The sequence below is a fragment of the Sebastes fasciatus genome, chromosome 2 (assembly GCF_043250625.1).
Source record: "Sebastes fasciatus isolate fSebFas1 chromosome 2, fSebFas1.pri, whole genome shotgun sequence".
Classification (NCBI taxonomy): Eukaryota; Metazoa; Chordata; class Actinopteri; order Perciformes; family Sebastidae; genus Sebastes; species Sebastes fasciatus.
The window spans coordinates 30,716,515-30,727,807 of record NC_133796.1 but is presented as its reverse complement, the minus strand read 5'-3'; the positions used below and the strand labels follow the sequence as shown (position 1 = coordinate 30,727,807).

General features: G+C 39.6%; 1 protein-coding gene across 7 annotated transcripts; it reads right to left on the bottom strand.

The window, feature by feature from the left end:
- Positions 1-46: 46 nt before the first annotated feature.
- On the bottom strand, positions 47-9,582 carry vrk3 (VRK serine/threonine kinase 3). 7 transcript variants are annotated; one of them, XM_074618642.1, is made up of 17 exons: positions 9,452-9,540; positions 7,748-7,901; positions 7,314-7,519; positions 6,873-7,004; positions 6,584-6,700; positions 6,318-6,479; positions 5,284-5,424; positions 4,678-4,733; positions 4,485-4,551; positions 3,978-4,062; positions 3,792-3,894; positions 3,313-3,396; positions 3,087-3,219; positions 1,980-2,097; positions 1,804-1,862; positions 1,577-1,713; positions 47-595 (listed from the first exon to the last, which is right to left on the bottom strand). In XM_074618642.1, exons 2-16 carry the CDS (start codon positions 7,780-7,782, stop codon positions 1,577-1,579), a joined length of 1,635 nt encoding a protein of 544 aa, XP_074474743.1. In that variant the 5' UTR covers positions 7,783-7,901; positions 9,452-9,540; the 3' UTR covers positions 47-595. The 7 variants fall into 7 exon arrangements, with proteins under 7 accessions (XP_074474743.1, XP_074474736.1, XP_074474752.1 ...); XM_074618635.1 differs by lacking the exon at positions 9,452-9,540 and adding an exon at positions 8,326-8,428; XM_074618651.1 differs by lacking the exon at positions 9,452-9,540 and adding an exon at positions 8,326-8,421 and having other exon boundaries at positions 7,773-7,901.
- Positions 9,583-11,293: the final 1,711 nt, after the last annotated feature.

Here is an 11,293-nt window from a genome sequence, read left to right as displayed (position 1 = left end):
ACTGTATTTAGTACAGAAAACATCACGACAACAACAAAAACAAACGTTTCCTCAAGAACGATTTATTTTTAAAGCCTCCTTAAACTAAAGATTGTTATGAGCTTAAATGAATGATGGTGTTTCTGGTAGTCTTTGGTTCTCAGACTGAAGTCAAAGGACACTAAAAGGCACTGTTCTAAATAAGAAATATTGCTTTTTATTCAGGCAATATTTTTTATTATGCCTATATGTAACAAACATGTAAAAACTGTTGTAACAAGCAACCAGTTAAGAGGAACACCTTTAACTAAAGTGTCAACTAAACCCAGACCTGTGCATTAAATATTGAGAATTTGCATCACTCTCACCCTGACGTGAGATTCATGATGTCCCTGTAACGCTAAAAACACTGTGCGGTTAATATGAGAACCAACAACAATATCACAAATGCTTAAAATGATGATGATCTCAATCAAAACCCAGTGACCTAACATGTCATTTGCACACATTGAACTCTACAACAATTTGTTTCAGTGCAATAAAACATCACAGATAAAACAGCATGATAAAAACAAGTTAAACATCTTCCAAACGGTCTTCTCTCTGTTCCATTTCTCTGAAAAGAAAACAGTAGATAGATTTGAATATTATCACACAGAATGCACAAGGTGCTTAACTTTCAACATCATAAAGCATAAACTGTTTGATGTTCAGTGTAGTGGCCATTTGTTGAGGAAAAACTAAATCAAACTTAAATCAAAGGGCACCATGGATATGTGGTTTACGGTGGCCAAAGAGACTATTGTCCATGCAAAATGTATGTTTCTGATGGTTTATGTTTCCCAAATGAGCAAGCAAATGCAACACAAAGAAAACATGGATGTTGCTGTCTCTCTTGTTCTGGTAAAAAAAAAAAAACATAAGCCCACCCAGGTGCATGCTGGTCCTACATGCCTACCTACTTCACCTATATAACCGCAGGTGCCCACAGTTTTACCCAATTCATCAACAAAAGAAAACAAAATACTAATTACGCAAAAAACTAAATATACCAAAGAAGAAAAGAGTTAAACTAAACAAATAACTAACAAAAATCAAATCTAAATAAAGTAAACATCTAGAATAATAAATCAAACAATACTACTTATTATCAGTAAAACAACAAAAATCCTACATTTAGGTTTTAAATTCTCATTTCCCCCACACTTCCCAAATTACTTTCACTTTCAACTGAATTACTTGTGTACTGAATAAAATGTGTTTATCCCCCTTAAATAAGTATTTAATGTAAGAGTGGATCTGCAGCAGGAGGTGCAGCTGTAAATGTGAAATTTAAGGTAACAATACATCTTACTAGTGTCCTTTTATATAAAAATATTAAGAATTAAAAAGCCAAAACAGAACACCATGAGTCACTGCCCAAAAACGTTAGGCGTCAACACCGTGGAGCTGAATCTCTTATTCATAGTGAAAGAAAAATATGAAATATTTTGTACTGGATAGAAAGAAAGTGTCTGAACCCTGTGATGTAAAACCAGAATATACAGGTGCATGTGTACACACTTGTCTCTGAGGTTGCAGAGTGATGTGTCCTCACCTAAAAACTGAGCAGCTGGTCTGGTGACACACCCAGCTGCAGTAAAGCGGAACTGAGTCCGGCCTTCAGCGCCAAGTAGTCCGGCTGCTCAGAGTACTGCATAGTCATCACTTGAGTCAGGTACGTTTGAAATGCACCTACACACAGACACAAACACAGAAATATATCAGCAAATGGCACATAATCACAAAAAGTTATGTGTTATATAACAAACATTTTTGACTCACTGGAAACACCCTTCTTCCCAAAGCAGTGAGTCAACAGTGCAGGAACATCCTCCATGTACCTACAATGAGAACTTTTTGAGTACTTGCATTCGCTTTGTAATCATAAAGATTTATGTTATGCAGGCATGTTGATTCAGTATTTCTATGGTGATTCAAAGTGATAAACTCTCTCTCACCTCTGTTTCTCCGTGGCTACCTCGTCCGGGTGATTTAGGAGGGTCCACGGCAGCATCCCCGTGTGCCAACGCAGCATGCAGTAACCCAGAGACTGCAGGTCACTGCGTCGAGACGGAGCTGAGAGGTAAAAGCAGAACACACACAGACGGTGATGACAACATCTGTTTTCCCTCCCACTCGAGGATTTCATAGTCAAACAAGTAGAATGAACATCACGATCAGCACCACGAGCGACAATCAGATCAGTCGTATTATGTGTAGCCTCTGTGCGCAGACAGATGGACTGTGGGAGGAGTGCAGGTGTTCCTCGTGGAAAGACGAAAATAAATCTGGCAGTGTTTGGTTTACAGTCGCTTATAGAGTGAAATAGCGTCTCACTCGCTGATGTTAGGTGGGAAAAGGAATCAGTGCCCCAATCCCAATGTCCCCACTAAGGCATTAAGCCCTGAACCCTCAGGGACTTGACTGATGTCACCTGGTAAATGGTTGAGAGTGAGAGGCTGCGAGGGCTTAAAATGGTATAAATATGAATGGGACAGCACTTTGCGGCGACATATCACGTTACATTGACACATCCAATTGTGTGTTTTTATTTTACGTTTTTTACTGCCTATTTGAACGTCTTCCAGGCTTTACTAACTTTACTTGTTTTTTGTCAAACTTCATTAAGCAAAATTAAAAGAAGTGGTTGATGAATAAACCAGGAGTGTAATATAGTCTAATGCTTGCATTACAGTGATGTCATGTATTTTTATGTAGCATCTTAAATCCTTAATGTTAATGTTTCTGTGTAAATTTAAATATTCCAGGCTGAACACCCATGTGCCGTCCTCTTTATCTTTTTTCTCCGGGCTTCCCCTGGTAATCGTGGTAACCCTGTGTTTAACGTCACAACGCTATACATTCCCTCAGGCAACGTCTGCAGAAATGCGGACTTACGGAAAGTGTTCATAAAGGACTCAAAATGTCTGAGAGAGAGCCCTCGAGCACATGACGATTTGACAGTGGGACAGCCCTAAACCCTCACGGGCTTTGCAGGAAACGCGGCTCGAAGTCTGTGAGTGGGGACATTGGGATTGGGCCAGTGAACCACAGAAGTAACTCACCTGCTCCCTTGTGTGCGTCCAGGCTGATGAACTCCACGGTGCCCTCATGTGGTGTTCTGCTGGCTTCACGGTACTCCACATGTTGCCCACCTGGACAGTACCTGAAGGCATGGCAGTATCCTACCAGGTATACCTAACCACACACACAGTCAACCAAAGAGTGTTCAACTTAAAACACAATTCAATCATTGACACTGACAGATTACAGTTTGTACTGATTAGTCACCTGTCCTGGTTTGATGTAAATGTTTTCTGCATTGATATCCGCGTGAACGTACTCGTTTGAATGGATATACTGCAGCACATCTAACTGCAAGGAGAAAGAAATGTTGCCGTTTATTAAAGGATAACTTTGGTATTTTTCAACCTTTCCATAATGTTGTCAGACACTTATTATAACAATCTGATCCTGTCAGTGACCAAACAAGCACTTTTAATGGATGTAAAATGACGGTATCAGGTTGCTCCAAATGACTACATTACAGCTCGTTTAGCGAACGCTGCAGCGTTCTCCCTCAATACTGGACCAATTTCCAAAAGTGTTGTCTCCATTAGTCACTTGGACACAAACACATGGGAAATAGGGTCCAGGTTGAAAAATAGCAGAGTTACTCTTTAAGTGAGGGGGAAATCACAGTTCTTTACAAGTTCTTGATCATTATTGAGATTATTGTCTGAAAAACAATCCTACAAGTTTACACTCACTATTCTGCAGGCGAGCTGAAGGACAACTTTCTCAGACAGAAGCTCATCTTCTTCCTCCATGACAGACTGGAGAGACTCGCCCATGTTGGGGAAAATCAGAAACCTTTGAAAAAAGATAAACAACAACTTATAGCAGAACCCAAAGTTACTATTAAACGCTTTCATAAAATGTGCACATTTTCACACCTGTAGGACTCTGCATGAGAACCAAAGCCAACACAGGAAGGGATCCCCAGGAAATCCATCTTGTTTCGTTTGATCCACTTGTCCACTACGGAGAGACAATAAGAGGTCTTAATTATCATGTGTAGCGTTACACTCCTGACAAACCTGGATTACACCTTAAGGGGGTTAAAGATTGAATTTGTCCCCCAGAGCAATGCTCCTGTTGAGCAAGTTCTTGTCCACTGCTGCTTTTCCTCTGAGTGGATTATGAAATGAAAGAGATATTTTTATGTGATATTGTGAAACTGGATCACGTGACGAACTGCGAAACACTTCTCACTGTCTACTCGTTAGTGGTTCTGTTTCTGACTGATTTCTGTTTGTCTCCTGTTAAAGCTTTGATTACTGATCAGCCTGTTACAGCCAATATAAACACCGAAGCTCTTGACTGTGATAAATATTGCTACTACCTTTGTTTTAACTCAATTTACTTGGCGGTACTAAACATGAAACACACTTAATCCTCACCAGATGCAGGTTTAGCAGCTCTCTGCAGAAAGTTCTGCTCGTTGAAGATTCTTCCATCTTTAGCTCCCTAAGATGAAGAAAGATACAGATACAGAGTGATTATTTCTTAATTCATGGCACCTCAATGATAATAATTCATCACTGTTTGGATGGAGTACTCAGATAACCAATAAAGTGTTGAGGCGGCACTTACCAGTTTGAGGACGTGATTTGATTCCTTGGAATTCGACCGTGAAACATTTTGCAAAACTGACAAAAGACAAAACAACATTATTAAATTGTGATAATTCAGGCTCTTTTCTACCATTCATTTTTATTATTTTGCAAGAGTCAATTATTATATCTGCTGTAGACCACTGCAGCTCTGTCCACTAAACTAGGTGAGCCATGTCTTTGTGTACGGCTGGTACAAAATCTGCTTTAATGAAGTTAACTGGACACAAGAAAATGATTTAACTCAAATGACTTGAAACGAGTTTGATGAGAGGTACAACACATTTTTTCTATTTTGGTTCTTTTTTTGTTTGTTTTGGTAAACCAGCTTTGCTGTAAATGACAAGAGTAAACATAACACGTTTAAAATATTCCTGTATAATAATTACAAACTTTTAGAAACTTCAGTCTCTAAATGTACATTCCCTTATTTATAGTTTGTTGTAATCTGTATCACGGTATTTAACAGATACTGTGATATTATCATCATTAATATGCATCTAACTCTCCCAGAATAATAGACTGTTTAATTATACATTTATTTTACTTTCCAGTATTTTCCCTGATGTCATGTTCACAGTCTCACCTTCATAGAGGAGCTTTGTCGTGCTCTGACTGAGCAGTTTCACAAGCGTCCACTTCTTTCCCGTCGTGTCCGTCACCTCTTCACCTTCCTGTAGCGGCACCACAGCGGATGCATGCTTTGCCTTCTTGGCTTTGCTTTTTCCTGTCATTGTACATGCAAACAAACACAACCAACCAATTACGTTGTATGTATGAGGGAAAAGGTTACACACTACGGCTGTCCCGAATACCTTTTTTTGGGCTTCGAAGCTTCGGTTTGAAACATTCGGAGGTATTCAAAGCTTCGGGACAGTGCAGCTGCTGCACTACTTGAACACACACGCACCTCTACACTTAACAAACAGTGATATCCGTCTGAGAATAACTAATAAGAATTAATGTTGAATATGAATAATGAATGATGTTGTGGGATTTTTCCTTATTTCATGGGCTATTTGGGATTTATACACTATTATTACAAATATATATATATATATATATATATATATATATATATACACATATACACACACATACATACATACATATATATATATATATATATACGTATATATACATATATGTATTTTTTCTGCCAGCAGACAGAGCAGAGTGACAGAAAACATAAGGAGAGAGGAAGATGAGCGGGATCGGCTCAGGTACGTCACCGTTACAACCAGGACGCCCCCACTGCACATCTCTTTACATTACATCTCTTAAGAAAAAGGTCCCATTTACATCGAGTCATTTCATGCAACGTGTATCTAAGATTTAACCAACGTCTCCAGTTAGCCTTACTGTAAACCAACTGATATTTTGTGAATCTAAAATGCAAGTCCACCACCTGAGAACTGAATACCTTTGTTGTTCCTCCTCTCAGGAATGAGCCACTTCAAAAACTAGTTGTATGTAATGTTTTACTTTTTTTTTTTCAACGTTAGGAGGAAGCTGCCATCTTCCTCTAACTTCTGTGTCTAACTTAACTGGTGAATTTAACCTTTTACTAGATAAATAAGCAAGTAATGTTGTGTGATTATAGCAAAACATTTTGCTCACCTTTTGAAGGGGACTTGGAGATTGGTGGGGAAACAGGGGAAGGGAAGACCACAGGAGAGCCGTCTACCGCTGATTCCTCTGCTCTCCTACTTGTTTTATCAGTCAGCCTCTTTCCCTCTTCTACCTGCTCAGCGGGGCTGGAGAGTTTGGCTTTTCCCCTCACTGCATATGGATCCAGACACAATCAATATGAATGGGAGAAAAGATTATGACAGAAAATAGAGATGCTGCATTTTTCATGAGGAATGTATTGTGTTTCAGCTCACCGGGTCGAGGGGATTTTAGGACAGGAGAAGTCTCTAGAGCTGTCTCTGCTCCTGTGGAGAGCTTAAAAGTGAATGGGTGCTGCTTTGGTGGAGTTCCAACCAATCCATCAGCATTATCTGTCGATACAAATCATAGCGTTTTGATTCCAAAAAAAGGCCTCGGCTGTCAAATTATTTTATTTACATGTTCCACCAGTATGTGTTGCCTGAAGGATGAAGCTACAACAAATTAAATAAAAACTTTGAGGCAGATTTTCTGAGATTTTCTTTTCCAGACCATTTTACTTACCTTTGATCCTGTCATGTCTGAGAGGACTAGTGGAGGCCCCCACAGGTGAAATGGCATCTTTAATGTTGAATTTAAATTCCCTTTCCAGACGCAGGGAGTTACGGACCTTTCGCAATGCAGGACGAGTTGTAACTGTAGGTGTAGGAAAAGATCATTTATATTTACAAAGGTTTATAACTACACACAGTCTATATTATATTGGTAACACCAAGTAACTCCTTATGAAATATTGTGAAGATATTTGATTGAAGGAAGGAGGTTAAACGCGTTTCAACCATTTCACAAGGAATAGTAGGTCTGCCCGGTGCACACAGATCAGGGCAATTTTGTAACAGGAGAGACTTCCGAGACCAGGTCCAAAGCACACTGGAGCACAACCTGTGTGTTCCAGTGTGCGTTGGACCTGGTCTCGGAAGTCTCTCCCATTGTCAAGATATTTACCTGTACTTCCCGTGGGCTCAAGGCTTGATCCAACTACTGATGTTGCTGCTTCATCCCTTTTGGGTGGAGAGAGACTCAAAGACAGCGTCGAGCCCACAGGTCCAGATTCATCAACAGGACAGGGAAGCTTCTCCCCGCATGAAGGACAAAATCTGAAATCAGTCTGCAACTTTGTCCCACACTGGGGGCAGAATTGGAAAGGCATTCTGCAAGAGAGTAAACACACACATTATTAATACACATCTATTCTCAAGTGTAGTGTCTCTGTGGGGGGGTAATCCTGTGTATGCATACTCAGGGATGAACCCACCGACTTCACCAGACACACTATTGCAAAGTGCCTAATGCTTCGTTATACAATAGTTGGATAAATTCATTAAACAAACGTATACTCATTGTTAAATCGTACAAGGCGATCTGCTCTTGACTATTACTTTGCTGGGAGGATAGAGTAATCACCGTGGGACATCAGTAAAAATGCTCTTGAGGTGGATTTGTCTTCAGTGGACTTTATTATAAACTTCACGCACTGTGCACATATACACTTCAGACAGGAAGTATAGTGTCCTTTTGGGTGTGTGTGTGGTTCTGTAACCAAATAAATAAAGACTTAAATGAATATCAATGTGAAGCATTACACACAACACTGCAGCATTACTCCACAGAATACAGAATTATGTATATAATTTCACCATATAACTAACATATATATAATAATAAACTGTAATCATTAATACTCTCACACAGTGCTATCAATTAACATGATAAACAACTTTATAGCTAATAAAATAACATTCAATAATATGCACTATCTCTTATGAACACATGGCTATATTAGGCACCTAAACATCACCATTTCACTCCATAACAGTACATACAGCATCGCTACACATTGCATGAAACATAAACACCGTCGATACAGAGATAACTCTGCTAACGAGCATGGCTAACAATTATGCATCCCTTATGTAGCAACTTAAGACATATCTTAAAACAGAGAAAGGAAACTTACTTCTCAATGGACGCACACAGGCTCTCACTGTCTAACATGTCCAAACTGTGCAGTACTAATTACGTAGCTCAACTACTGTAACAGCTCACTTGACACGCAACTCTCTGGAGCAACAGAAACAAGGAGACGATTTACCTCTGCTACGGAGGATTGATTGACAGGCTACTCAGCCAATAGAAATGCACCGTAGGCGGGACTTAGCAAAAAGATAGGTAATAATATAAACCAAGGCATAGATATTCAAGCAACATAAACTGAGGTGGATAATACATGAAAGGATATGGAATCTTCTTTACACTCATTATGTGAATGTTATTGTCATCAAGACAAGTACCACTTATGAACAGTTATTGTTGAGTACTAACTTGAGCTTCAATGCATTAGCTAAAATGTTATTAGATAGATAGATAGATAGATAAATTCAAGTTTCCAGCATCACAGTTCCATAGTGCAAAACATGTTAGTAAAAAGGCAGTAAAAAAGTTAGTAGTACAAAGTACAAAAAAATATACCAGATATAAAAATACAAGGAGATGAAGAAAACGGTTAAAAATGAGTATAGTGCAGGGTAACTCCAGTAGCTTAGTCTATGAGAGTGCACTGTGTGCATCATTATCTGTCCTGCAGACCTCCCTCCCTGGAGAGGTGTTGCACAGTTTGATGGCTAGATGTATTCAGGTGAGGAGAGGATGTCCGTTGCCATAGAGATAAACGTTCTGTTCTAGAGCTCATCCTGTTAGCATGTCAGCCAGGAACAGGAACAGCTAGCCAGCCAGCTAGCATTACCACTGTAGTGGCAATATTACATTACAAATAACAGAGTCGCAACTCTACAGTCAGAGACAACATTAGAGCTAAAGGTCTGGAGTGTTTATACCTGTTATACATTCAATTATTCAACGTGAGTGTTAGGAAGGAGAACAATTCAGTGACCTAACAGCTCAACGTTAGCTAGCTAATACAGAGAAGCGACACTGTTGCGACATACAAATATAAAGGGTAGGTTTTAGGAAGAAGTATCGTCTTGTTGCTGATTTTGAGCCTTTGCTTTTAGTAAACCTTGGTAAATTATATGTCAGCATTCAGTTGTAAAGTTGCCAGAACAATTATAAAGTGTGTCAGATACCTTTCCAAACAAACACTCCTCCACTGCTCAGTAGTGATGTGTTGGTACAGAACGAGCCGGTTCAAAGAGCCGGCTCTTTTATGTGAACGATAAGAACCGGCTCCCGTCCGAGAGCCGTTTCTTTTTTCCTTTAATTATTTCAAGGCAGAATAATAGGACGATCTTCTCCGCGCCACGGGCACCCCATGCACTGACTGTGACTGAATGTTGTGTTAATGACGTCTGTGGGACCAATCAGATGATGACAGACAAGGATCATACCATCAAGCAGGGAGGAGCTGACGGTCTACAGGTACAGAGCAGGAGGGAGAGGAGGAGAGAAAGAGACAGAGGAGTGTGGTGCACAAATAGCAGACAAGATGAGTGACAGTCGGAAACGAAGCCGCATGTAAAATTATGGTATTCTGGAAATTATAAGGTTTAGTATAATTATATTGAATAATTTAAGTGATATATGTGCACACATAATAATTATAGGTCAAAACAGCACTAAATTTGGCTGAATTATAAAAGGCAGACGTGGTAAAACGAAGAGCCGTTTGGGAGCCGAAAGAGCCGGCTCTTCTTGGTGAGCTGAGCCAAATGATCTGGCTCACTAAAAAGAGCCTGAATTCCCATCACTACTGCTCAGGCTGTTGCAAGGCCTATTGAAAGAGGAGAGGACACGGCTTTGAGCTGTGGGGTATGATACATGCGCAGTGGACTTGGAGCTTCGACGAGTTCCGACTGCGCATGTGCTGTACCCCACGATATGACGTAGTGATGACGCGAGATGTCTCCTCCTCCTTGGGCTATTGGTGCTTCTTCTTCTTCACCACCGGATAAACACTCCTGTGGTTGGAGCTGTGCGGGGGAAGTGCTGCACCCTGCAGGTTACCAGGGGAAGACTCACGCTGTGCTGGACTCAAGGACATGAAGCTGAAGTCTCAGACTGCCACCTACTGTTATGGAGTCATCACAGGTCCTTCCTTCCTGCAGCTGTCAGACTCCACAACCAGCACTGCTCCCAGCAGACCACATACACACCAAAAAACTAACAATAACCTGATATTTTCAGGTGGAATTTCATTTCATTCTCACTGTGCCAATATCATATTCCACTTGTGCAATTTTGTTAATAGTCTGTTTATTGTCAATACTGTATATACTGCTCCTATTTTTATACTTCCTGCTATTTAAATGGTTCATATTTTGTTACACTTTGTTTAGCTCTTTTTTACTGTGTTAGCTGATGCTTCTTGTTTTTTGCACTATCCCCTTTGCTGCTGTACACTGCAAATGTCCCTACTGCGGGACTAATAAAGGAATATCTTATCTTATCTTATAACTGATCAGTTTATTTTAAATTACTGGTACACGCAGATGCACAGTATGTGAAATATGATAAGACAAAAAAATTATAAATAAATAAAACATATTTGGGATATTGTGCATAAATCAGTAAGAGGGAAATAACTCAAATAGTGCTTTTCAAATTTAGGTGGTGGTATCATAAAATGCTGAAAAAAGAACATGAGGGGGTTGAATATTTTATATATTATAGTGACCTGATTAACATTCAGTGTTGTATGTGTCATTCCTGGCACACATAACAGAATAATAGTGCCTATAAATAGGACCTGGTATCACTTGTACACAGCACTTCAAGTCAACATTTTCAAGATTGATTATATTATATTATTATAAGAAATGAAAGTCAATTGTTCATTCCATTGCAACATCAGCACTCAGCAGCAAAGTTACGCTTCCACCATTTTGGACTGAAAGTGACTACTGGATGCCAGTAAAACGTCCACCTAAGATATAATTTCTATTCTATCGTCATATTCTACTGAAATGGCC